General features: G+C 44.9%; 1 protein-coding gene across 1 annotated transcript; it reads right to left on the bottom strand.

Annotated features, from left to right (window-relative positions):
- Positions 1-3,133: 3,133 nt before the first annotated feature.
- Positions 3,134-21,739, bottom strand: MLKL (mixed lineage kinase domain like pseudokinase). Its single transcript, XM_032231185.1, has 10 exons — positions 21,660-21,739; positions 19,033-19,485; positions 14,835-15,000; positions 13,165-13,262; positions 10,499-10,634; positions 8,869-8,953; positions 7,361-7,512; positions 6,162-6,211; positions 4,063-4,203; positions 3,134-3,295 (listed from the first exon to the last, which is right to left on the bottom strand). The coding sequence occupies exons 2-10, from the start codon at positions 19,481-19,483 to the stop codon at positions 3,228-3,230; spliced, it is 1,347 nt and encodes a 448-aa protein (XP_032087076.1). The 5' UTR covers positions 19,484-19,485; positions 21,660-21,739; the 3' UTR covers positions 3,134-3,227.
- Between the last annotated feature and the right edge of the window lie 5,095 nt (positions 21,740-26,834).

Here is a 26,834-nt window from a genome sequence, read left to right on the forward strand (position 1 = left end):
TGCTTCTATTCTATACGCGTTTCAGCATAGCTAATGTATGCCTGCGCGTATTGCAACAGGTAACGTTGTATTGCTAACTAGGGCATACAAAACCTTTCCTAGACCAATTCTCCAATGCAGCTCATCTACCTGGAACCCGCACTGCATATTAGACATTTACACAATTGAGCTAGTCCAGAGCAGTAGTGGGTTCCGGATCGGGTTCCAACCGGTACGGTTGGAACTGACCCGGCAGCGTCCACATGGACGCATGCACACACGTGCAGCGCGCACAGGCATCAGCACCTCCGCAAGCCTCCGCTATGCTCCAACTGCTCAGCGGAGCATCGCGCAGGCGCCAAAGACTTAAAAGACCAGTAAGGAGCTCGGGCAGGCGGATGGGCCCTCCGGAGCACTGTACTGGAATAGTATTCGGTGCTGCGGGCAGGCTCCGGGGCACCCGTACCGTGACGTACCACCTTCAACCCACCACTGGTCCAGAGATATTTCACGGGGAGAGTCCTCCACTCCTCTGCTCACAACAGAATCCCTTATGCCACCAGGCTTGAAATTTTGGGCTTATGCCGTCTTCGATCCAACCTAAGCATAGTACATAAAACTATCTGCTACATTGTCCTACCTGTCAATGACTACTTCAGCTTCAACCACAACAATACACGAGCACACAATAGATACAAACTTAAACCTAAACCTCTCCAAACTCGATTGCAGAAAATACAACTTCAGCCACAGAGTTGTCAATGCCTGGAATGCTCTACCTGACTCTGTGGTTTCTTTCCCAAACCCTCAAAATTTTAACCTTAGACTGGCTACTTTTGACCTCACCCCATTTCTAAGAGGTCTGTAAAGGGGCGTCCATAAACACACCAATATGCCTACCTGTCTTACTATCCCCACTTATTCGTATCCATTTCCTGTATTCGTAATCATTTTTATACGTATCTATTATCTTATACATGTTTGACAAAATAAATAAAATAAAAGATAAATAGATAAATAAGCTTTATTGTCATTTTTAGGGCATTATAAGACATTAGAGAGCAATGGGTAACAACAAAGGCTGTTATTTTATAGGAGGTTGATTGTGCCAGGCGGCATGTATCAGTGCAATATAATAAAGGTCCCTTTTAACTATTAAGGCGTGAGCTAGTTCCTTTTGTGTGTCCCATGAAACATCTTTCTTTCTTGTAATCTGTCGTTTTTAAATCAACTTTCAAATCAAGAGCTGTGGTGGAGCAGTGGTTAGAGTGCAGTCCTGCAGGACACTTCTGCTGACTGCTGGCTGCCAGCAGTTCAGCAGTTTGAATCTCACCAGGCTCAAGGTTGGTCTTCCATCCTTCTGAGGTGGGTAAAATGAGGACCCAGATTGTTGGGGGCAAATAGACTGACTCTGTAAACTGCTTAGAGAGGGCTGTAAAAGCACCGAGAAGCGGTACATAAGTCTAAGTGCTATTGCCCTTCCTTCCTTCCTTCCTTCCTTCCTTCCTTCCTTCCTTCCTTCCTTCCGGTTGATCCTGCCTTCCATTCTTCTGAAGTGGGTAAAATGAGGACTCAGATTGTTGGGGGCAAGAGGCTGACTCTATAAACTGCTTAGAGGGGGCTGGAAAGCCCTGTGAAGCTGCATATAAGTCTAAGTGCTATTGCTATTTCCCTTCCTTCTTACCTTCTTTCCTTCCTTCCGGTTGACTCAGCCTTCCATCCTTCCGAGGTGGGTAAAATGAGGACCCAGATTGTTGGGGGCAAATAGGCTGACTCTGTAAACTGCTTAGAGAGGGCTGTAAAAGCACCGTGAAGCAGTACATAAGTCTAAGTGCTTTTGCTATTTCAGATCAGTCTTTTTGGGAGGAAATTCTCCCCTGTTGCGTTTCTTAATGATCAACGGCCTGAAGAATAAATTGAATAATGAAGCGTAACTGCCAGAAAGAAGCCTCTAGTGACAAAGAACCAAGATGAGTGATATTCAGCAAGCCTTCTCAGCTAGCTAGAAAGATCGACATTCAAACATATGGTGACTTTAATTCTGTGTTTATTGATGGGATAATGTTCTTTTGGCTTTGTGTGGAAGGAAAAAGGCTAATTTTGGTTCCCCCAAAAAAGAGGCTACCATATTTTTTGGAGTATAAGACACACCTTTTCCCCCCAAAAAAGAGGGTGCCCAGGACTGAGTGGTTTAAGGCTGTTGTGCAAATACAGATAGTCCTCGACTTACAACCACAATTCAGCCCAAAATTTATGTTGCTAAGTGAGAAATTTGTTTAAGAGAGTTTTGCCTCATTTTAGGACCAATGAAATCTTCCACGTTTCCCTGGGAGAAGAATGCCAACCCATAGAGTGACTGTTTCCAAAACATCTCTTCTAAACTTGAACCAGACCATAAGAGACACACAATGGAAAAGGGACCAAGGGAGGAAACTTAACTGGCGTGAAATCTCAGCTCTGACTTTTACGCTCCTGTAGTTCACTTGACAGCTAGTAAATTATACCTTTCTCAACAACTGGAGTTAAGGATTGTTTTTACTCAGAAGCCCAAGTTGAGGCAGGTTTGACATTGGCCTTCAACATCTGGGGGGGGATTTGCTACCCCAAACCCCCACATTTTATGGAGCCAACAGAAGGGTAAATGGCAAAGATGGCTCGTGGTTCAAAGATCAGGCTGAGCCAAAGAATATTGAAACATGTGTTAGGAATATAATCTAATGGTTGGGTTGGCAATATATAAATCATGTAACAATGCTGTTTCTTTAAATCATACTGTAAAATGTGATTGGTTGCTGTTTTCCTCAATCGGCCATAAGAGGGAGCCAGAATGACTGTTAGCTCTCTATTTGTTAGATGCTGGGCTGATCTGATCTGAGTGTTTTTGGAAGCTGGCTGTTAGAAAGTGCTGTCAGCTATTGTAAGTTTTGCAACTGCTAGCAAACTTTGAGTACCAGACTGTTTGTATGTTTATGGACTATGTTATTTGTATTATCCCTTAACTGAAAGACGTTGATGACTGACTGTCTTATCCGTGTATGACTTGGACTGTTTGATGGACTCTGATACCTCTATTTCCATGAAAGTAAAAGCCTATTTAAACTGCAGTGTCTCTGTATGCTGGTTTTTGTGTTCTCCAACACAACTCTCACAACGCTTCTCTGAACGCACTCGCTCTTCCAACGGGGAGCTTACTTAACAACGTAGGAAAAAAGAGAGACAGTTCAGATGATAGAACGTATCTCCCACAATCACTGATTTTCCCTCATGAAGTTGCTGCCGTTATCATCCTGGTCAATGAGGAGTTGGTTCACAATAACTGCAAAGGAAAAAAAAATCAGTTTTCAGAAATCTTCCTACCTCAGTTTTGTAGCTCAGCCTTCAAAACATGGTGCCATTTGTCTGCTTAATAAATGAGTAGCAATTCCATCTTTGCTGGTGTCATGGCTGCCATTCTGCTAAGATGCGCATCGCAAGCTGACAGCCTGACATCAGTAACGGGGGGAGGGAGCAGTGGGGGAAGGGATAGCAATAGCAGTTAGACTTATACACCACTTTACATTCAGAACCCAGATGAATCAAAAGCAAGCCATCCCATTCTCTGGGAAGCCAACTGTCTCAAGGTCACACCAAAGGAATGTGGAGCCATGCGCATGCACAGAATATTTCCCAAACAAAGTGTTAACTGGACATTGGCTGATAATCAGGGAGTTGGCCAGGAACAAGGGAAAGTTAACGGTATCTTTTGTTCGTGAAAATTTCAGATCCAGCTTTGCGTCTTCTAGGACCACTTTGGCTTTAGTAATGTATACTTTTGGCTAATTATGGGCCAGGAGTTTTTCTTTCTTTCCTAACTGACCAGGCTGGAAGAGTTGACAGCTAGTGAGATAAGGAAGTGTGAGCCTAGAGTACTTATGTCTGGATTCATTGCTCCCCGAATACCCCAATATTGGTGCACCGTTTAGTGTTGCATTATATACAAAACTAGCTACAGGTTACGCATCAAACCCTAACTAAAAGCAAATTATGGCTTAGTGAAATGTGTTACCCCAACCACGCATCCCAATGCCTGCTGCTTTCTCATACCTTCAGTAGTTGGGCGCTTGGAAGGGTTATAACTGCGACACTGGTTGATGATTTCCCGTAAATAGGGCGGGCAGTCTTCTGACAAAGGCTCCTGTACTTTTTGCTTATGAACCTTCTCATAGATTTCTTGAGAGTTGCAGCCTAGAATCACAATCAGAGAGGTTGCAAGGTTTCACATAGATAGGCATACCGAGAGCTTGCATCCAGAAATTGTGACTGCTCCATCATGGGAGTTTTTCAAGAAGAGATTATACAGAGATGATTGTCTGAAGTCGTATATGGCAGGAGTCCCCAACTGGAGGGTCTGCAGCCCACTACTGACTGGGCCACTTTCAGGGCAACTATGACTTGGATGATTGTTTGTTTGTTTGTTTGTTTGTTGGATTTATATGCCGCCCTTCTCCCAAGGACTCAGGGCGGTGTACAACATTAAAAAAAACATATATTACAAGTTAAAAAATTTTTAATAGTGTATCCAAAAAACAAACCCAATTAAGATGAACAATCACATTTTTAAAAAATTGATTAAAATTAACAATAATCAAACATTTATTTTATTTTGTTCAGGCCAGGCCGGTTTGCTGGAAAAGCCAACTTTTTAGGGCGCGTCAGAAGGACTGGAGGTCGGGAATTGAGAATCTCCTGAGCCACTGAGGTCTTCCTGAATTTTATTTTTTATTGCTGCCTTCTGCACCTCTACCTGGACTTTTCATATACGTTTCCAAGACTCCAGTAACAATTTTATTGGCCGCACGACAGACATCTGTATTTGTAAAGGCGAAAAAAATCAGGGAGAGTCCTTAAGCAAAGCCTGGCTGATCATTGTCTGGGATCATCTCTCTTAGGGTGTGTTGAAAGAGGGATCTTTCCTGACTGCTGCAAAAAAAAAGGGCTTGACCTGCCCAAGAGCAACAGATGTGGAAGAGAGACAGGGGGGGGGGGGGGGAGAACAATGAATCACTCCAAACTGTAGCCAGCTGGTCTTTGTCTCTGCAGATAAAAAGGAAGTTCTGGGAATCTGCACAGGAAGTCTCCTGTGCAGATTCAGAAAATCCAACTTCCTCAACTCAAGATCTGGGAAAATCCTTGATCCCAGGTTTCACTTCTACTGGCTCTTGATTCAAAACGCCTCCATTTTAGGAGCCTCCAACACAGCCATTCTGGGCTGCTCTGGAATCAGTGTCCCTGGCCCTCTCTGCCTGTGCTCCATCTCCAACTGCTGAGCTGAGACCACGGCAAGAGGAAGGGCCAGAGGGCTCTTTATCAGCATGGACCAGACCCTTGGGCAGGAGAGCAGTTCCCCTTATCTCTTATCTTCCCTTATCCCTCAGCTTTCCTTCTTCCCCACCAATGGAGAAGTAGGATATGGCATTCCTGATAGGGGAGTGGGACACGGCCCTCTTCCACTAATCGGCAGGAAGACAAACCTTGAGAACTGTTCAATGGCAGCCTACTGTAAGAAACCCCAAAGCAGCGTTTCTCAAGCTGGACGACTTTAAGATGTGTGGACTTCAACTCCCACATTTCAACTTTAAGATGGATGGAATTCATGGTTGGCTGGAGAATTCTGGGAACTGAAGTCCACCCATCTCAAAGCTGTCAAGGTTAAGGAGCCCTGCGCAGGGGAATGCCATGAGAAACACCCCCCCCCTTAGAGAAGGATTAGGGGAGACATGATAGCTGTCTTCCAATATTTGAGGGACTGCTGAAGAGAAGATGGACGTGCTCTCCAAAACATCTGAAGGCAGGACAAGAAGGAATGGGTGGAAGATCATTAGAGAAAGATCCAGCCTAGAATTCAGGAGGAATTAATTCTGACTAAGAAGGCAATTAAACAATGGAAGAGCTTGCCTCTCAAATTTGGGTGCTCCATCACTGGAGGTTTTCAAGAAAATATTGGACTACCTTTTTTCAAGGATAGTATCATTTTGGCAGGTGGCTGGACCAGAAGACCTCCAAAGTCCCTTCCATCCCCACAGTTCTTTGTTTTACACAGTGGTTGTGCCACAAGATGAAACTGTACCCTTCTGTTTTACCTACAGCATCCTCCCCCGTAGAGAAGAACCCAGACCTTCCCCAGAGAAGAGCCCAGGCCTCACCTGTAAAGGGGAGCTTCCCAGTTGCGATCTCCCATAGCACAATCCCAAAGCTGAAAGAAAGGAAGGCAGGAGCTGTCACACAAGGGGGCCGAGAGATGGCAGCTCCTTCCCTGCCATTATCAAGCCATGGGGTGGCCCATCTGAGTGGGCCCTGACACATTGGCCAGATCTGCACAATACTATTCAGTCTCCAACCAAACATCACCACATCACGGCTTAGTAGATTCTGTTGAAAGCTTTTAGGCCTTTCATGGTTTGCAAAGCTAGCTAACAGTAGCCTATTCAATAAATCATGGTTAAGCAAATGGCTGATATGTGGTATGGATGGAGCCACTCTGGGATTCATGGCCCATAGACCCACCTTGAAGGACACCAAGGGTGGGTCATGGCATTTTGCCCTTTATTTACCCCTCTCCCTCAAGATGGCAGCCTGCGACTAGGGCAGAGTCAGTTCTAACTAGGGGTTTTGATATCTTCAGAATGCCTTTTGGGGTGCCCCCGCTCAAGGGAAGCCTTCCTCCCCTACTCCCCAAGATCCAGCCTCCACAGTGGGCCACCAGCCATGACAGTGGCACTCCTGCAGATTCATTTCTCAAGGAAAGCTGAGTTCACATGTCCCACTAAGCCTCAAAAGTGGCCTATTGTGTGAATCCAGGCACCGTAATCATTAGTTCAAGGTTTATAACTTAATATGTCGGGCATACACAGCTATTGGAATTTAGTCAAGTCACGGTTAAAGAAATTGAGTATGACATCTGAACTCTTGTCACTTCCTCCTTTCATTACTGCTCACATAAGGGAATCTCCAGAAAGGAAACTGAGGGAGTTTCAATGCCACAGAAATTACAGATATTTGGCTGCTCTTCTCAAAGCGGCCCCTGGAGAGACAAGGGAGGGACATGTTGCCATAGATTGCTGGCTCTCTGCACAACACACTTTAACCTTGATACTGAATTAACCCATTTTCTGTGCTCCCACAACGTTATGAATTCTAATGGAAAAGGCTAAACCACATACAGACGGGCATCCACTGGCAATCCTAATCCAATTTAAAATTGATCAAGTTCAACATGACATAGCAATGCAGAATTCGGTCTGAAACTGACCCCATTAAACCGAGGCCATACTGAGCTCCAGAAAACGATGTGTTGACCCCACATAGCTCTTCATAGCTGCGAAGAGGCAGGATACAGACATACCTGTATATTTCACTAGCCAAGTTGTATGGGTGGTGTAAAGAGGCCAGGCCCTCTGGACAGATGTAGGCTAAAGAAGACACCGGCCTGGAGACTTTATCCTTGTTTTTTCGACCGATGGATGACTCAGTTTGGTCCAGTTTAAATCCTGACAACTGAATGGAATGGAAACAAAGTGAGTTCTGTGAAGCCTGTTTGGAAATGCATCCACAGCCAATGGAGTTATTAAGGTTTTATAAAGCGGTCCTAATCGCCTGAAGTATTAGTACTGCTTTATAAAGCTTTATAAAGTAAGGCCGCACCTGGAATACTGTATCCAGTTTTGGTGACCACATTATAAAAAAGATGTTTGAGTCTTTGGAAAAACTATAAAGAAGAGCAACCAGAAGGATTAAAGGCCTGGAGACAAAAAGATACGAAGAACAGTTGCAGGATTTGGGTATGGCAAATCAAGAGAAAAGAAGGACTGGGGAGGGGGGGGACATGATAGCAGTATTCCAGTATTTGAGGGGCTGCCACAAAGGGAAGGGGGTCAATTATTCTCCAAAGCACCAGAAGGGAGGACATGAAACAATGATTGGAAACTAACGAAGGAGAGAAGCAACCTAGAACTAAAGAGAAACTTCCTAACAGTGAGGATAATTAACCAATGGAAGAGCTTGCCTTCAAAAGTTGTGAGTGCTCCATCACTGGAGGGTTTTAAGAAGAGACTGGACAGTCACTTGTCTAAAATGGTAGAGGGTCTCCTGCTTGAGCAGGGAGCTGGACTAGAAGATCTCCAAGGTCCCTTCCAGCTCTATTTTGATTGAGTTGTGTTAACAGGGAGTCCCTGTAATTCTGGCATCCACCCAACTAGAGCATCTTCCAAAATCATCTCCCATTGTTATACTTCCCCAAAGTAGTACAATGAGGGCTTATATCCTTCCAGGGATGGATGGGTAATGCTAGGAAGATATTGACTCCCTCAAACACAACACAACTTTCTAAGGGCAGGTTTGCGTAGGTTTTCTCCAACATAATCTCACTGAAAGGAAATACAAGCCCCCTCTTACAATTCTGTAACGATTAGACTTTTAGGCTCATTGTCTTTAAACCAGAAAGTACTGGTACAGATAATCCTTGACTTACGACCACAATCAAGCCCAAAATTTCTATTGCTAAGTAAGACAGTTCTTAAGTGGGTTTTGTACCATCTTACAACCTTTCCTGCCACAGCTGTTAAGTGAGTCGCTGCAGTTGTTTAGTTAGTAACATGGTTGTTAAGTGAATCAACCTTGTCAGAAAGTCGCCAAAGGAGATTGTATGACCCAGGGACATGGCAAACGTCATAAATACGAGTCATATGCCAAGCATCCGAATGTGACCACGGGGATGCTGCAACGATAATAGGTGTGAAAAATGATCGTAAGTCATTTTTTTCAATGCTATTGTCACTTTGAACGGTCACTATATGAACTGTCGTAACTCGAGGTCTATCTTTATAGTATAGGGATGCTACATGCAGACCTCACCTTTACACAGTAGCCCTTGGCAACCAAGAATTTGGAACTGTTGATGCAACGATGCAGTTGGCACTTCTCTCCTGTCTGGTGCAACCTGCAGCCAACAAAAAGGAAGAGCTTCACCCAATTCTTATGTGCAGTTTATAGCAATGGCCCCCTCTAAGCAGTTTACAGTCAGCCTTTTGCCCCCAACAATCTGGGTCCTCATTTTACCCACCTCAGAAGAATGGAAGGCTGAGCCAACCGGAAGGAAGGAAAGAAGGAAGGAAGGAAGGAAGGAAGGAAGGGCAATAGCACTTAGACATATGCAGCTTCACAGTGTTTTTCAGCCCCTTCTAAGCAGTTTACAGTCAGTCTCTTGCCTCCAACAATCTGGATCCTCATTTTATCAGTCATGGAAGGATGGAAAACTGAGTCAACCGGAAGGAAGGAAGGAAGGAAGAAAGGAAGGAAGGAAGGAAGGAAGGAAGGAAGGAAGGAAGGGCAATAGCAATAGCACTTAGACTTATAAACTGCCTCACAGTGCTTTACAGCCCTCTCTAAGGAGTTCACAGAGTCAGCCTCTTGCCCACAACAATCTGGGTCCTCATTTTACCCACCTCAGAAGAATGGAAGGCTGAGCCAACCAGAAGGAAGGAAGGAAGGAAGGAAGGAAGGAGGAAGGAAGGAAGGAAAGAAAGAAAGAAGGAAAGAAGAAAGGAAGGAAGGAAGGAAGGAAGGAAGGAAGGGCAATAGCACTTAGACTTATATGCCGCTTCTCAGTGCTTTACAACCCCCTCTAAGCAGTTCACAGAGTCAGCCTCTTGCCCCCAACAATCTGGGTCCTCATTTTACCCACCTCGGAAGGATGGATGTCTGAGTCAACCTTGAGCCTGGTGGGATTTGAACTGCTAAATTGCAGTCAGCCAGCATTCAGCAGAAGTAGCCTGCAGTACTGCACTCTAACCACTTTGCCACCAGGGCACTTTTCCAAATCTGAGACAGACCTGATCCCTCAGGGCACACCAGGCAGCCAAGGCTTAGTCAATGAGTCCTTTACTAAGACCTAAAGCTCATTATTCATGGGTCAGGATGTATTGAAGACCACATGGGGAGGCTGGGACTGAGATCCCTGGATATGTGAAGCTTGTAGAGCTGTGGCGGTGCAGTGGTTAGAATGCAGTATTGTTGCAGGCTAATTCTGCCCACTGCTAGGAGTTCAATTCTGATTGGCTCAAGGTTGACTCAGCCTTCCATCCATCTGCGGTAGGTAAAATGAGGACCCAGATTGTTGGGGGCAAGAGGCTGACTCTGTAAACTAATGAGAGAGCTGTAAAGCACTGTGAAGCAGTATATAAGTCTATTGTTATTGCTTTCCCACATTCTTTCCCACATGAAGCAGTATATAAATCTAAGTGCAACTGATATTGCTATTCTTTCCAACATAAAGTGGTATATAAGTCTAAGTGCTACTGATATTGCTATTCATTCCCATATAAAGTGGTATATAAGTCTATTGCTATTCTTTCCCCCATTTTTTCCCACATAAAGCGGTATATAATGAGTGCTACTGCTATTGTCAGGACAGGATGAGACAAGAACTGGTGTTGAGGACCAACCTTCAGGAACACCTGCTCCTTCTCCCTCCAGCCACACACACCTGTACAGCCCAGCGGCCGCATCCGAAGCCATGTCGCAGCGAATCTTCCAGGGCAGGTCCTGTTCTTTTCTCAACACTTCCCGCAGGGTGCCCTTCTCACAATACTCAGTGACTATGGAGAACTGTGGAACTGTCCCTAAAGGAACAAAGATCCTCCATGAGGAGATGGCTACTCCTGGGAGTCTGCCCCGCTTAGCTCACCTGGCCGGGATGCTCCGTTTCTCAACCCCAAGCCAGAACAGCAAAGGGAGCCCCCCAGTGGTGGGTTTCAAAAAAATTTGGAACCTACTCTGTGGGTGTGGCCTCCTTTGTGGGAGTGGCTTGCCGGCCATGTGACCTGGTGGGAGTGGCTTGCCGGCCATGTGTTTTCTCTCTCTCTCTCTCTCTTTCCTTCCTTTTGTCTCTCTGTCCCTTTTTTCTTTTTTTCTTTCATCCCTCTCTCACTCTTTTTCTTTCTTTTTTCTTTCTTTCTTTCTTCCTTTCTTTTTCTTTCTCTCTCTCTCTGTGTCAGTGGGGGGGGCAGTGGGGGGTTTCAAAAATTTTGGAACCTCTTCTGTAGGTGTGGCCTGCTTTCCAGGTCCACTGGTGGAACCTCTTCTAACCGGTTCGGTAGATTTGACGAACCGGTTCTACCGAATAGGTGCGAACTGGTAGGAACCCACCTTTGGAGCCCCCCTACCCCACCCCCTGCTCCGCTTAGCTCCTGTTAATTGAACAAAAGGCAGAAGTCAGCTATGCTGGCTGGGGAACTCTGGGAGATGAAGTCCAGCTATCTTCAAGTTGCCAACTTTGAGAAACAGTGAGTTAGAATGAAATACAAATGTTTTGCTGATATGCAATAGCAGGTTTTGCACAGAAATCTACCTGTGGCTATGTTGACCGCCTCACTGGAAGAGCCGAGGCTGAATGGCTGTGCCTACCAGGGAGCAACTGCCCCTTAAGTTTAGGTCCCTGTCCAGAGTTCCCACCCACAATCCTCTGAAGAGCTGGCTCTGAAAAGCTGGCCACAAACCTTGCCATTCTGCCAAGAATGGAGTGACAGCAGCGTTCCTACAACCTCACTTCCCTTTTTCTGCAGGAAATCTCTCCCCTTACTCTGCACGAAAAGAATCGGTGGAAGTTAGAGGGGGCTGCATCAGGACAGGAAGTCCTTTCCTTTAGTGACTGTTTGAAGTGACAGTCGTGATGGAAAAAAAGGGACTTATGACCTGTCCTCAGGCTTACAACTTCGCAGCATCCCTGTGGGTCTATGACAACTCGCCACAGCCAATTCACCCTGGCCAACCTGCCACGGGATCACTCACTGCAGGACAAGAGTCGCACTAATGTTAAACAAACAGTGGAATAGAATCATTAAAGCAGTGTTTCTCAACCTTGGCCACTTGAAGATGTCTGGACTTCAACTCCCAGAATCCCCCAGCCAGCGAAATCCAGACATCTTCAAGTGGCCAAGGTTGAGAAACACTGCATTAAAGGAAGGATGCAAAAGGAGGGATAGAGTGAAGTGTGAAATTGTTTTGTAATTTATTTAAAATAATTAAATAGAATTGTTAAATTGTCCCAAGGTGAGTTGGCCAAGGTGAGTTGGCTGTGGCCAGTTGTCCCATTCCAAATCCCTCTAGTCCAGTGTTTCTCAACCTTGGCAACTTGAAGATGTCCGGACTTCAACTCCCAGAATTCCCCAGCCAGCGAATGCATTCGCTGGCTGGGGAATTCTGGGAGTTGAAGTCCGGACATCTTCAAGTTGCCAAGGTTGAGAAACACTGCTCTAGTCACCTGATCAAAATTTGGCACTTGGCAAACAGCATGAGTTTATATAGTTGCAGCATCCCAGGGTCGCCATTTGCCACTGAAGGAAGATAGTCACAGGAATCAATGGAACCTTTGCTATTTGCTTCTGTTAAGAATGGATTTTTGCTATTTTACTTCTGTAAGGGATTGGAAAAGAAATAAGAAAGATAGAACCAAGAGCTACCCAGGAACATTCTGCTCCATAGATAACCAGGAAGGGGGGGGGCAGGCAAGGAGCTGCCCAAGAATGCCCATCAAACAGATAAGGAGAGCAGGGATACATAAAGCTACAAGGGATGCTCTACAGACATGCTTTGGAGATAAGAAGGACACGGACAAGACATTTCCCACATTGAGTAACAAACATTGTCTCTGACTGGCTACATGAGTGCATAAGTTCTTAACCACACTCTCCCCAGGTGTGGCTTTTTCCTTGCATGCCTGTATGCTGTGAACTTGTCCACCCAGCTCTTTTGCTTTGGCCCAAATCAAAGCCCTTACTTTTTCCAAGCCTTTCCTTAGTCTCTTTTTGGCACTTTGGTGACTCTGAGTACATTTTGGACTTTGCCGCTTGGCTTCAGAAAAGCAAAATCAACGGAGGAAGCCAGATTCACTGAACGACCGCACAATTCACTGAACGACTGGAGTGATTCGCTTAACACCAACACCACCCCCGCTGGGTAAAAAAGATCGCAACATCCAGTGTGACTCACTTAAAACCCGCCTTGCTTAGCAATGGGAATTCTGGTCTTAGATTGTGGTCATAAGTCGAGGACTTCCTGAATTCATCCCCATGAGGCTCCATCGAGGATTTCCTGAATTCATCTCCATTGCTATTGCTATTCTCCAAATCCCAAGCCAGCCAAAGATCTTACCGCTTTCATCAATGCAGATGCCGTACAAGCGCACAATGTAGGAGGACTCCAGCCTCTTCAGGGTCCTGATCTCCTCCTCGAAGATCTGCCTCACTTTCCTGCGAGAAACTGAACAGGGTCAGTCTTGGGGCAGGAGCTGATGGCCTCGCCCTCAAAACCTACCCACCCCAAACAGAGAGAAGGATTTGCAACGATAAACAGATTAACAGAGTTGGAAGGGACCTTAAGTCCTCTAGTCCAACCCCCCACCCAAGCAGGAGACCCTACACCATTTCTGACAGATGGCAGTCCAATCTCTTCTTGAAAGCCTCTAGTGATGAAGCTCCCACAACTTCCGAAGGCGACTTCTGTTCCATTGGTTGATTGTTCTCACGGTCAGAAAATTCCTCCTTTTTTCAGGTTGAATCTCTCCTTGGTCAGTTTCCATCCATTATTCCTTGTCTGGCCTTCGGATCCTTTGGAAAATAGCTTGATCTCCCTCCTCTCTGTGGCAGCCCCTCAAATATTGGAAGACTGCTATCCTGTCTCCCCTGGTCCTTCTCTTCACTAGACAAGCCTTGCCCAGTTCTTGCAACCGTCCGTTGTATGTTTTAGCCTCCAGTCCCCTCATCATCCTGGTTCATCTTCTCTGCACTTTTTCTGGAGTCTCAACATCTTTTTTATAGTGTGGTGACCAAAACTGGATGCAGGATTCTAGGGATGGTCTTACTAAGGCTTTATAGAGTGATATTAGTACCTCCCTTGATCTTGATTCAATCCCTCTGTTAAGGGGCAGAGCTGGCTGGAGAATTCTGGGAGTTGAAGTCCACAAGTCTTAAGGTTGCCAAGTTTGGGAACCACTGCTCTAAACAAATCAGTCTCTAGGTAATCACCAGAATGATTGAGGGCCAGGCCTTTTCAAATCTGTGCAAATAAATGGATAAAGTTATCCCTAGAAGACAGTTTTTGTTTTCTTCCAGGTCTGATTGCCGGAGACTTCTTCGACTAGTTCCTGCAGGATTTTTTTTCTTTTGTGATAATTTAATTTTTTTAAAAAAAGAAAGACAAACCTATAAACAAACATCAAGCACTGACAATAAAGAAATGTGTACAAAAAAAAACACCAAATGATAAGTATTGCCTTAGCACTAACATTAAACATAAATTCAATGAGATTCATCACTGGAAGCTTTCAACACTAGACTGGACTGCCATTTATCAGAAATGTGTTGGGTCTCCTTCTTGGGCAGGGGGTTGGACTAGAATACCTCCATGGTCCCTTCCAGCTCTGTTAATCTATTAAATCTGTTAAAATTGTCCTCCCTGGTTGAATGTTAAAAAACATGTCCCTGCAGTTTCCTTGGCAATCTTTTTCAGAAGTGGCTTGCCATTGCCTCTTTCCTAGGGTGGAGAGAAAGTGACTGGCCTAAGGTCACCCTACTCGCTTTGTGTCTAAGACAGGACTGTAACTCAGTTCCCCAACCTGGTGCCTTAAGCACCTCAAATTGGATGTGAAGACATCTTTCCACGACTTCACTGGACAAAGGACAAAAGCAGGAGGTGGGAAGAGCAGCGATAAACAATGTGAAAAGTACAAAGTGGAGGCAGCAGCTAGAGGAAAAAGTCAGCTTAACTTTTCGACTCAAGTATAACAGCTTCTACCGTCCCCACAACCCCCCTTCTTCACTCACTTGGTGTTGATGGTCATGGGGTTTTTGAAGACTTTGACGGCCACCGGACTTTTGTAATATTCTCCTTTGTACAGGACGTGGTCTTTCATCTCCGACAGAAAGGCCATCTTTGTTAAGAAGTGCCTGTCGATCTCTGTGATTTCCATTTGAGCTTCTTCCTTCTGCCCTGGAAAGAAGGATTGAACAGAATGAAAACAGTGAGGCTACCATCCTGCACTTTTCAGTCACAAAAAATAAAAACAGCCCGAAGGAGAGAGGGACTTTCCAACAACGTTTGAAGAGGGAGGCAGAAAAGATGACAATGCGAGATAGGATGGCTGAGATAGGATGGCCCGGTCTGTGCATGTTTTTATGTGCATCGCATTATCCTATTGTTGCCTTGAACTGTGAGTCGGGTGGCAAAAAAGTCTGGATAGTGGGCGTGGCAGGACCTGGAGGCAGCAGAAACAACTGGAGAAGATTACAAAATGCAAAAGACCTGCAAATAGAAATAACGATTGTGGCAAAAGAAGGCAAAGGGAGCACCAGAGGTGGGTTCCTATCAGTTCGGCCAAGTAGGTAGTAACTCAGCCACCCACGCACCCGAACCAGTTCTATTGTTGGTGATGCCATCTTGATTTTTGCTTCTGCGCATGCGCAGAACATTCTCCATTGCAGAAATGTAATCCCCCCCCTTTTTTTACGTTCCACGCATGTGCAGACCTTTTTAGGTGTAAATGTGCATGGCTAACGTAATGCTGGTAGCAACCCACCCCTGGGTAGCATCAATAGTAATAGGTGCCTTGGATGCAATCCCAAAACAACCGGCATGCTGTTTGAACAACCATCGGCATTGACAATATCCCCATCAGTCAATTGCAAAAGGCAGCTTTTCTCAAAACAGCCGACCTCCTGCAACGATACTTTTAATGTCATCCAACATCCATATCAGGCTATCCCAGGTCTCTGGGAAGGACTCGGCAGGGGGACAAAAATGCCAGATCCAGCCTGAACCCCTGGCTGCCTGTGCAACGAACCATAATAATAATAACACAAATGCACACATATAAGGAAGCAGTAGAAGTGATGTGCCAGTGCCTGGAGGCTGTTAGGGTCTGGATGGGAGTAAACAAGTTGGCACTCAATCCAGACAAGACCGAGTGGCTACTGATGTTCCCTCCCAAAGATTGGCCAAGTATTCCATCTCTCAGGCTGGGGGGTGAAATTATACGCCCCTCAGAGAGGGTCTGCAATTTGGGAGTCCTCCTGGATCCACAGCTGACTTTAGAACACCATCTGTCGGCTGTGACCAGGGGGACCTTTGCCCAGGTTCGCCTGGTGCACCAATTGCCACCATACCTGGATCGGGAGGCTCTTCAGACAGTCACTCACGCCCTTGTGACCTCAAGACTGGATTACTGTAACGTGCTCTACATGGGGCTGCCCTTGAAGAGTGTTCGAAGACTTCAGCTAGTCCAGAACGCAGCCGCGCGAGCGATCGTGGGTGCACCCAGGTACACCTACGTTACACCTATCCTCCGCGAGCTGCACTGGCTACCTATTAGTCTCTGGACTCGCTTCAAGGTGCTAGTCGTTACTTATAAAGCCCTACATGGCATCAGACCTGGATACCTGAGAGACCGCCTCCTGCCAATTACCTCTCTCAGACCAATTAGATCGCACAGGTTAGGTCTCCTCCGGATCCCATCTGCCAGCCAATGTCGGCTGGTGACTCCCTGGGGGAGAGCCTTCTCTGTTGCAGCTCCAGCCCTCTGGAACGAGCGCCCCGTGGAGATCCGGACCCTTACTACTCTCCCGGCCTTCTGCAAAGCCACGAAGACCTGGCTGCTCCGGCAGGCTGGGCGGGCTGTTGAAATAGTCAGCCCCACGGGAACTATGAATGTTGTGTATTTTAAATTGTTGTTTGTCTATTGTCTATTTATCCCCTTCCTTTGTTTATTGTAAGCTGCCCGGAGTCCTTCGGGAGTGGGCGGCATACAAGACCAATAAATTCAATTCAATTCAATACCGCTGCAAAAACTGCAAGGAAAAAAGCAAGGCCCAAAGCTCCTTTCTTTCAAAAGGCAACGGGACTTTTTTGTTTTGCTTGAAGATGTTTCGCTTCCCGTCCCAGATGCTTCTTCAGTTCTGACTGAATGGTGGAGAATGGAAGGATTTATATTCCTTGTAGTCATCTGATCCTTAGTACTCTCTCTGAGAGTCATTGAGGCTACTTGGAGATTTATCTGTGTCCTCGGGGCCACCTAAATCTTGTGATCTGCTATTTTTTTCTGGAAATCCATTCATACTCGGCACCATTCAAAGGGTGTTCATCCCTAAATGCGTAGCTAAATGTCTGTCGAGATTCTCTGTCATCCGTTGTCCCAAAGGTGCTTTTTCAAAAGGCAACTGGACTTCCTTTATTTTTTCTTGAAGATATTTCGCTTCTCATCCAAGAAGCTTCTTCTGTGCTAAGGACCAGATGACTGCAAGGAATATGAATCCTTCCATTTCCCCACCATTCGATCAGAACTGAAGAAGCTTCTTGAACAAGAAGTGAAATATCTTCAATCAAAACCAAGAAAGTCCAATTGCCTTTTGGGGGAAAAAACACCACCTTTGGAACAACCATAACCTGGATGACTGAGAATCTCCATAGAAAAAAAAAAGAAAAAGGCAAAACGGAATTGTTCTACTGGGCACTATTTTTAAGATGTTTAGGAACTGATGCAAAATACCTTCCACCTATCCTTCTTCTTTTAAATTTCCTCTTGTAGGTTCTGGTGTGCTGTGTTGTCTCCTTAGACAGGTTCCATCCATCCATAGTGCTAGATTTTTTTAAAAATATATGTTTTTCCTTTTCCCTTTCAGTTTTCATAGCAGCATCTATATGTCTGCTTGTGTGTTTGGAAGCCGTTTGTCTAACGGTCCTTTTCTGATGTTGACTCTTGAATGCAGACACAGATTTCAGGCATGGGTCACCCTCCCTCCTTGGTAGGCAATCACAATGGTCTCATTTGAAGACAAAGAGAAGTTGCCAGATCTCAAAATATTAGGAAATGACACTGCTGAATGTGGGATTCATGATGCAACAGTCCGAATATAAAGGTTGGAAGGTCACGAAAAAGGGGGCCTTCTCCAACTTAATTCTGGCCCAAAGAGCATCCTCAGAGGTATAAGCCACTTCTAGAAGAAGGGAGAGCATAGGGCAGCTTTCCCTGGTGAGAATCCCACAGAAGCACCGAACTCCAGAATTCCCACCCTGCATGAGTTAGCATCTTATCTCCCATTGAACACACCTCCCCTGGGATGGCTTTACCTGCCTCTAATTGCTTAGAAACATCTGGAACTTATGAGAGAGAGAGAGAGAGAGAGAGAGAGAGAGAGAGAGAGAGAGAGAGAGAGAGAGAGAGAGAGAGAGAGAGAGAGAGAGAGAGAGAGATTCCCTGTTCCATTTCTCAAAGGAAGCACAGAACAGAATAACAGAGTTGGAAGGGACCTTGTAGGTCATCTAGTCCAGTGTTTTTCAACCTTTTTTGTGCAAAGGCACACTTTTTTCATGAAAAAAATCACGAGGCACACCACCATTAGAAAATGTTAAAAAATTTTAACTCTGTGCCTATATTGACTATATATAAAGTGTTTTTCCCATGGCACACCTTACACTATGTCACGGCACACTAGTGTGCCGCTGCACAGTGGTTGAAAAACACTGATCTAGTCCACCATCTCCCACCCCCACCCAAGCAGGAGACCCTACACCATTTCTGACAGATGACAGTCTAGTCTCTTCTTGAAAGCTTCCAGTGATGAAGCTCCCACGACATCCAAAGGCAACTTCTGTTCCATTGGTTGATCATTCTCACTGTCAGGAATTTTCTCCTTATTTCTAGGCTGAATCTCTCCTTGATCAGTTTCCGTCCATTATTCCTTGTCTGGCCTTCAGGTGCCTTGGAAAACAGATGGACCCCTCAAATATTGGAAAACTGCTATCATGTCTTCCCTGGTCCTTCTCTTCACTAGATTAGTGAAGACAAGAAACAATGGATGGAAGCTAATCAAGGAGAGAAGCAACCTGTAGAGACTTCCTAACAGTGACGACAATCAACCAGTGGAACAGCTTTGCCTTCTGAAGTTGTGGGTCCTTCATCACTGGGGGTTTTTGAAGAAGAGACTGGACAGCCATAGGTCTCCTGCCCTACCCAAAACACAGCCCTACCTTTGGCCATCTCCTTCCAGCAAACTTTGTCTTCCGCCAGATCTTGGCAGCATTCCTTGCTCACCACGCACTTCTGGAAGCTCACTAGCACCTTCTGCTCCACCTGGAGCTGCAGCAGAAGTCCTTGGCCCGTATCACCAAAGCGCTCATTCAGGTTTGCAAACTCTTCCAGCATCTCCCCAGCCTTCATGAACCTCTCCAGCATGTTATGGTTTTTGTACTTCTCAAAGAGTCCCTGGGCTTCAAGCAAAAGGTCCAGCATGCTCTGCAGCATCCATGTCAGACTGGAGGACAGTTTGCTGGGGGGCTGAGCCTTGAGGAGCGCAAGAGGCCTCAGGAGGACCTCCATGCGCTTGACAAGGCGCTCTTTCTGCTTCTTGCAGTACTTCATGTGCTGATATTGCCCGTAGATGACATTCGCAACGGCTAGAATGTGATCCACGATTTCCATGGCTGCAAGGAAGGAACAATCCTGTGAACAAAGCATGACTCAACTGGCAGCTAGAATTGTATTTGCACAAAATTGGAAAGCAGACAAAATCCCATCAGAAGGAGAGATAATAAAGGAGATATTAGATTGTGCAGAAATGAATAGGTTGACATTCAGAATAAAGGACAAAGAGGAATAAGTCTACTACAGGACATGGGGCCGATTTTATGATTGGCTTGAAAAAAGATACAAACAGAAAGGAACAAAGCACAAAACAAATAACTCACACAACACATTATTAAATCAGGGGGAAGGGAAATAAGAAAGTATGAAAATGTAAATATACAGGCAGAAACATGATATTAATTGACAAATGTTAAATAGCAATTATAAGAATGTATATTTAAGAATGAATTTGAAAGGAAAAATAAAAAACTTTTTTTTTTAAAAAAAAGCATGGCTCAACTGGACTGTGCCCTTCATCTAACCCAGAAGACTTCAGGTACAGAAGACAACTTACAATGGCCCAGAAGTTGGTTTTTGAAGCGTGTCCCGTTGCGCTACTGGGAATCCTAATCAAGAAACCACAAGAGTGTGGAAGAGAGGAAAGCAGTAAAGGGAGGAAGAAAAGGAGAGGAGAGAGGGCAGGGAGGGGGAAGAGGAGGAGAGAAAGGAGTGGAAAGGGGAGAGAGGAGAAGGAGAGAGGAAGAGGAAGCAGAGAAGAGAAGAATGATAGAGGGAAGAAAGGAGGGAGGAGGAGGAGGAGGAGGAGGAGGAGGAGGAGGAGGAGGAGAGAGAAGAAAGCGAAGGATAAGGTACAAATATGGTGTATGGAGAGCAGAAGAGCCAATAATCATTCTCGGGGGTTGATGGTAAGACAAATTGACGTAAATATTTAATAATACAAAACAATGTTGACTATGTGGTTATTTATATGAAAATGAAAAAAATAAAAAACTTCATAAATCAAGAAACCATGGGAATCGTAAGCCCTCCATGGACTTACAATTAGGAAGCTTCTTTGGCAAAAGATAGACATCCTCACCATCACCAACATCTAGGGAAGCCAACCTGCGCGGCTTCAGTTAGGTGCAGGGATTCTGAAAGAAATCATGTTATTTCAGGCACGGATCACCCTCGTTGCTTAACAGGGGATCTTTTTTGAAATCAGGGGCTACCACCCCAAAGCACCATCTTGCCTACTAATACAAAATGATTACACACCATTGTATTATGGGGTCCTTAGGCTGCCCTTATTTTAGGTGATAGAGATCTGTCAATTTGGTTGACCCTTAGATCAGGGGTGTCCAAACTTGAGAACTTTAAGACTTGTGGACTTCAATTCCCAGAATTCTCTGGGAGTTGAAGTCCACAAGTCTTAAAGTTCCCAAGTTTGGACACCCCTGCCTTAGATGGAAAACCATCTAAGACTGAAAAATCTAGGAGACTTTCCAGATTAACAGTCGGAAGGGACTTTGTAGGTCATCTAGTCCAACTCCCCCCCCCCTGCCCAATCAGGAGACCCTACACCAGTGTTTCTCAACCTTGGCAACTTGAAGATGTCCAGACTTCAACTCCCAGAATTCCCCAGCCAGCATGCTGGCTGGGGAATTCTGGGAGTTGAAGTCTGGACATCTTCAAGTTGCCAAGGTTGAGAAACACTGCCCTACAGCAATTCTGACAAATGGCTATCCAGTCTCTTCTTGAAAGCCTCCAGTGATGGAGCACCCTCAACTTCTGAAGGTAACTTCTGTTCCATGGGTTGATTGTTCTCACTGTCAGGAAATTCCTCCTTATTTCCAGGTTGAATCTCTCCTTGGTCAGTTTCCATCCATTATTCCCCAAAGATACTCTGAAAGAATCCCAACTCTTTTCCACATTAATGCCAAGAAAACTTCAAACATGAAGAAGATACCAAGAACTGAAGTTTGAAGTAAAGCTCACTTTGACATAGCATGGGAAGCAAGGACAGCATTCTAACTCTATCTTGGGGAGAGCGGCCTCCATTACAAGTCTAACTCAGGATGTGAGCAGGTCCTCTCCGGCTCTTCTCTGCTTTCATTCTCCTGACATTCAGTTCTTCCCCAACCGACATTTTCTGTAAGTTCAACTTGGCCTCAACTGTGAGCTGCCTCTCCCGCGGGTCTCTTCAACAGAAGAAGCAACTTTCCTTCTCCCTCGACCTCCTCCAGCTTACCTCGAGTCTCTAAGATGTCTTCTCCTCGGCTTTCTCTTGTGTTTTCACAAAAAACACAGCAAAAACCTCCTGCAATTCCTCTTTTGGCCCTACTTCCTGGCAAAGAGTGATGAAATGGATTACGCAAGCTGGGGAACTCTGCATGCCGCTCAAGCTGTAAATATAGTTTCAGTTTCTGAAAAATACCCCAAGCTTCACAGGAAAACCTGTGAAAAATCAGGAATGAATGAATGAAATTATTTCATTTTTATCCTGCGTTTATTACTGTATAAATAACTCAAGGTTGCAAACATACCCAATACTCCTTCCTCCTGCTATTTTCCCTACAATAACAAGTAAGTTGGGCTGAGAGAGAGTGACTGGTTCAAAGTCACCCAGCCTGTTTCCATAGCTAAAGCGGGATTAGAATTCACAATCTCCTGGTTTCTAGGCCAGTACTTTCACCACTGCACCAAAATACTGTAGCTCCCATCTAAGGTTCATCACACAGTCAGCCAGATGTTTAAATTGGATTTAACATTTTTTAAAATCCATCTATCAAGTCCTTCCTAAGGTTCTGGACTAGGCAGCTGTTGTTTGATGCTGTTAAAGCATCAATAGGCCAGTTCAGACATAACAAGGATTACAGGAGTGCCATTTTACTGTTATGGAGTGCGAGTAGTCCTTGGCTTACAACAGTTCATTTAGTGACTGTTCAATGTTACAACGGCACTGAAAAATAGTGACTTATGCAACACTCCTATAGTCACATGATGAACATTCAGATGCTTGGCAACCGGTTCAGATTTATGACGGTTGCAATGTCCTGACGTCATGTCAATCACCTTTTGTGACTTTATGACAAGCGGAGTCAACGGGGAAGTCAGATTCATTTAACAACCGGGTTACTAATTTAACAATTGCAGGAATTCACTTAACAACTGTGGTCAGAAAGAGAGTAATATGGGGCAAAACTCGCTTAACAAATGTTTCACTTAGCGGCCTAAATTTTGGGCTCAACTGTGGTCGTAACTCGAGGACTACCTGTATAATAACAGAATCTTGAAATGGAATTTTTTATTTTTGTTCTCTTACATACCATTTTAAGTATACATTCACATAATTATTATTATTCTTTTCATTTGTCATTCTTATACATTTATAATTTCATTTCATAGGTTATAATATACAGTTTGGGTTGCTTTATTTACCATCCCTTCCGCCTATTGTAACACCACCTTATTTTCCTTTCCTTTTCTCCCTCCCTCCCTTCTCTACTTTATTCCATCCTCCTCTTCTCACCTCTTTCTCCTTTCCCTCGTCTTCCTTTCATTCTCTCCTCCTCTCTCCCTTTCTTTTCTATTATTGTAGGTGTCTCTTTCAGATATTTCCTTGGGATGGTATTTCCGCAAACCCAAATAAAATTTAGTATCATTTCTTATTCCCTTTTCTTCGCTAATCTATCCTAACTATATTCCTCCCTCTTTATATCTCGCTCTTGAATATATACTTATGTATTTAACATTTTCTTTTCTATTTTTCCCCTTCTCCCCCAACTTTCCCATTAAATAGTGTATTGACTGGGTTCTCTATCTTCTCCCAACTTTCTTTTCTAGTTTCCTTTCATAATGAAATCTTCCCCGTGTCTTGAAGTACTCTGATTCCTCTTTATCCTTCATTTCCATTGTCAACCTTTTCATCTCTGCACAATCTAATATCTTTTTTATTAGCAATAGCAATAGCAGTTAGACTTATATACCGCTTCATAGGGCTTTCAGCCCTCTCTAAGCGGTTTACAGAGTCAGCATATTGCCCCCAACAACAATCCGGGTCCTCATTTTACCCACCTCGGAAGGATGGAAGGCTGAGTCAACCTTTGAGCCGGTGAGATTTGAACCGCCGAACTGCAGAACTGCAGTCAGCTGAAGTAGCCTGCAGTGCTGCATTTAACCACTGCGCCACCTCGGATTATCTCTTCATCTGTTGGTAGCTTATTTAATTTCCAATTGTGGGCAAATACAATTCTTGCTGCTGTAGTATAATAACAGAATCTTGAAAGCCTAAAAGAGTTTTCCTCGGCTTTCTCTTATACCCAACAGAATGAAGGCGGGATTCTCCTGAGGTTTTTCCCCCTCACCCTTTCCACACACCTCTGACTCATTTGTTATTTTTTCTCCCTTCCCGGCGCCTGCATTCCTTCATCAAGCTTATTGCATTTTCCTCCCAACAACTTCCTTCGTCAAATTTCCTTGCATTAAAACTGGACAAATAGGGTGATTCGCTGGCCTTGTTCCTCAGGCACAGGAGGGGTTGGCTGTTGGGGGAGCAGAATTCAGGGGAAGTGGAGATTTAAAAGCGGGTGAAGCAAAGCATCAGATGTACAGATTAACAGAGCTGGAAGGGACCTTATAGGTCATCTACTCCAACCCCCCACCCAGGCAGGAGACCCTACACCATTTCTGACCGATGGCAGTCCAGTCTCTTCTTGGAAGCCTCCAGGGATGAAGCTTCCACAATTTCAGAAGGCAACTGCTGTTCCATGGATTGATTATTCTCACTGTCAGAAAATTTCTCCTTATTTCCAGGTTGAATCTCTCCTTGGTCAGTTTCCACCATTATTCCTTGTCTGGCCTTGGAAAATAGCTTGATCCCCTCCTCTCTGTGGCAGCCCCTCAAATATTGGAAGACTGCTATCATGTCTCCCCTGGTCCTTCTCAGCCAGGCCCAGTTCCTGCAACCGTTCATCGTGCGTTTTAGCCTCCAGTCCCCTAATCAACCTGGTTGTTCTCCTCTGCACTTTTTCTAGAGTCTCAACATCTTTTTTATAGTGTGACTGGTGACCAAGCCTGGATGCAGTACTCTAGGTGTGGCCTTACTAAGGCTTTATAGAGTGGTATTAATACCTCCCTTGATCTTGATTGTATTCCATCATGTAACTGCTGTTTTTAAATCCCTTCCCTCCATCCCCTGGTAGAATTTATGCAGTTTTTGGGCAGTTCAAGGACTGGAAGATGGTAAGCTAAGCACAGAGTATATTATATCTATGGAGATTCTCAGTCCTCCAGATTGTCAGGGCTGCAGCCTGCTGGTCATGTCTGTCCCAAAAGTGTTTTTTTTTTTAAAAACCAGGAAGGCAACTGGACTTCCTGGTTTTTCTTTGAAGACATTTCACTTCTTGCGATTTCTCCGCGGGTCGTTCATGAAGCCAATGTGGAAGAAAGACTCGGACACGAATTTCCTTCGGGACGAACCGACCCGGAGCAGAGTCCGGGGGCCTCTTTTATTGAGCATACACAAGGAAGGGGTGGATTCACATAGCCAATGTGGACCAATCATGGTTGTGCAAGTTTATGGTATATGGTAACTCATTTACTTCCATGTAGACCTAAAGAATACTCATAGTCAATAAATCTTTTATCATGTGCAAACTTCTAATCCTTAATTAATGTTTGAGAGTTAAACAGTTGTAACCCCTGATTTAATCAACGCTTATAATTAAGAGTCTGTGATTACTGATCTGCTTAGTGTTAAGAGTTAAACATTTTTTACTGATCTAATCATATGGTTAATCATTACTTCTGTTCTATACGTGTTTCAGCACAGCTAATGCATGCCTGCACGCATATTGCAACAACTTCTCATCCTAGAAGCTTCTTCAGCTCTGACTGGACAGTGAGGAATGGAAGGATTTATACTCCTTGCAGACAGCTGGTCATCTGCATCCTTTTTAGAGAGTTGTTAAAGACACTTGCAGGTTTGTCTGTATCCTCAGGGTCACCTGAGTGGTACAAATGGGTGTGGAGCCTTCTTGGAAGGACTCAATTCAGTGGTGGGATTCAAATAATTTAACAACCGGTTCTCTGCCATAATGACCAGCTGGGTAGGCATAGCTCGGTGGTCATGTGACAATGTGGCTGTGGCCAACTCGCGTCGATGGGCGCTTCGCCTTAGTTGTTAATAATAATGGAATCAAGGAGTAAAGCAACCTAGAACTAAGGAGACATTTCCTGGCAGGTAAAGTGTTTTTTCCGGTGAGGCCGCTCTATCAGGGCAACTACCCACATATGAGACGCAGCCAGTGGTGGGATTCAAATAATTTACCAACCAGTTCTCTGCCCTAATGTCCAGCTGGGTGGGCAGGGCTTTGTGGTCATGTGATCATGTGGGCGTGGCCAAGTCAATGTCACTCAGGTCGATGGGTAATAAGGGTTAACCGGAGAGGCAGTTTCTGTAAGCAGGGCAATAAAGATCAGGCTAGAAACAACACCAGAATTTTCCCTTCCTGCCTTCCTTACAGGATTAGCCCTGTAAAGTGAGGAAAAAATAAGATTTCTTCCAACAACCGGTTCTCCGAACTGCTTAGAAAGTTACGAACCGGTTCTCCCGAATAGGTGCAAATCGGCTGAATCAATTGTAGACTGGAGATAGATGGTGTCATACCCCTCACCCTCTGTTGAGAGAGGGCTGTTCAAGACGGAGAGAGGGCTTTTTTGACCTCTTTCAAACCAGCCGTCCTCTCTGTCCAAAATGTGGACTTTGCTATCTTCAAAAGAGTGGCCCTTGTCTTTTAAATGCAAATGGACTGCTGAATCTAGCCCTGATCGGTTTGTTCTCCAATGTTGTGCCATCCGTTTATGAAGTGGTTGTTTTGTTTCCCCAATGTACAGCTCTGCCCATGGCTCACTGCACTGTACTGCATATACCATGTTGCTCAATTTATGTCTGGGTGTTTTATCCTTGGGGTGGAGAAGTTTCTGCCTTAGTGTCTTCTTGGGTTTTTGAAGTGTGCATGTATGTTGTGAATGCCCCAACACTGGAAGTCTTTAAGAAGATGTTGGATAGCCATTTGTCTGAAATGGTATTGGGTTTCCTGCCTAGGCAGGGGGTTGGACTAGAAGACCTCCAAGGTCCCTTCCAACTCTGCTGTTCTATTGTATTGTATTGTGTTGGCTGAAGTGCATTGGTCCATAGCCTATAGTAGAAAGGCCAAGATGGAGACCGCAATGGTGTGTCCAAAGCTCCAGCCATGTTTTATGTCCCTCATAAGGACGTATCTTGATGGCTGCTCTATTCTGGGCTGTGAGTCCTTCCTCTCGGCTCTCCCAGATGACCAGAATCATAAAATCTTAGGGATAGAAGGGATTTTGGAGGTCTTCTATCCAATCCATTGACCAAGGTAGGAAGTTCTATACCAAA

This window comes from Thamnophis elegans, chromosome 14 (assembly GCF_009769535.1).
Source record: "Thamnophis elegans isolate rThaEle1 chromosome 14, rThaEle1.pri, whole genome shotgun sequence".
Taxonomy (NCBI): domain Eukaryota; kingdom Metazoa; phylum Chordata; class Lepidosauria; order Squamata; family Colubridae; genus Thamnophis; species Thamnophis elegans.

Bases quoted from the DNA above. Each gene is read 5' to 3' on its own strand.
- MLKL (XM_032231185.1), bottom strand. From the start codon at position 19,483: ATGGAAATCGTGGATCACATTCTAGCCGTTGCGAATGTCATCTACGGG. The intron at 7,513-8,868 runs GTGAGGTCTGCA...CATTCCATTCAG, and splicing joins CCAAGGGCTACTGTGTAAAG to TTGTCAGGATTTAAACTGGA. The intron at 4,204-6,161 runs GTGAGGCCTGGG...TTGTGATTCTAG, and splicing joins TGGGAAGCTCCCCTTTACAG to GCTGCAACTCTCAAGAAATC.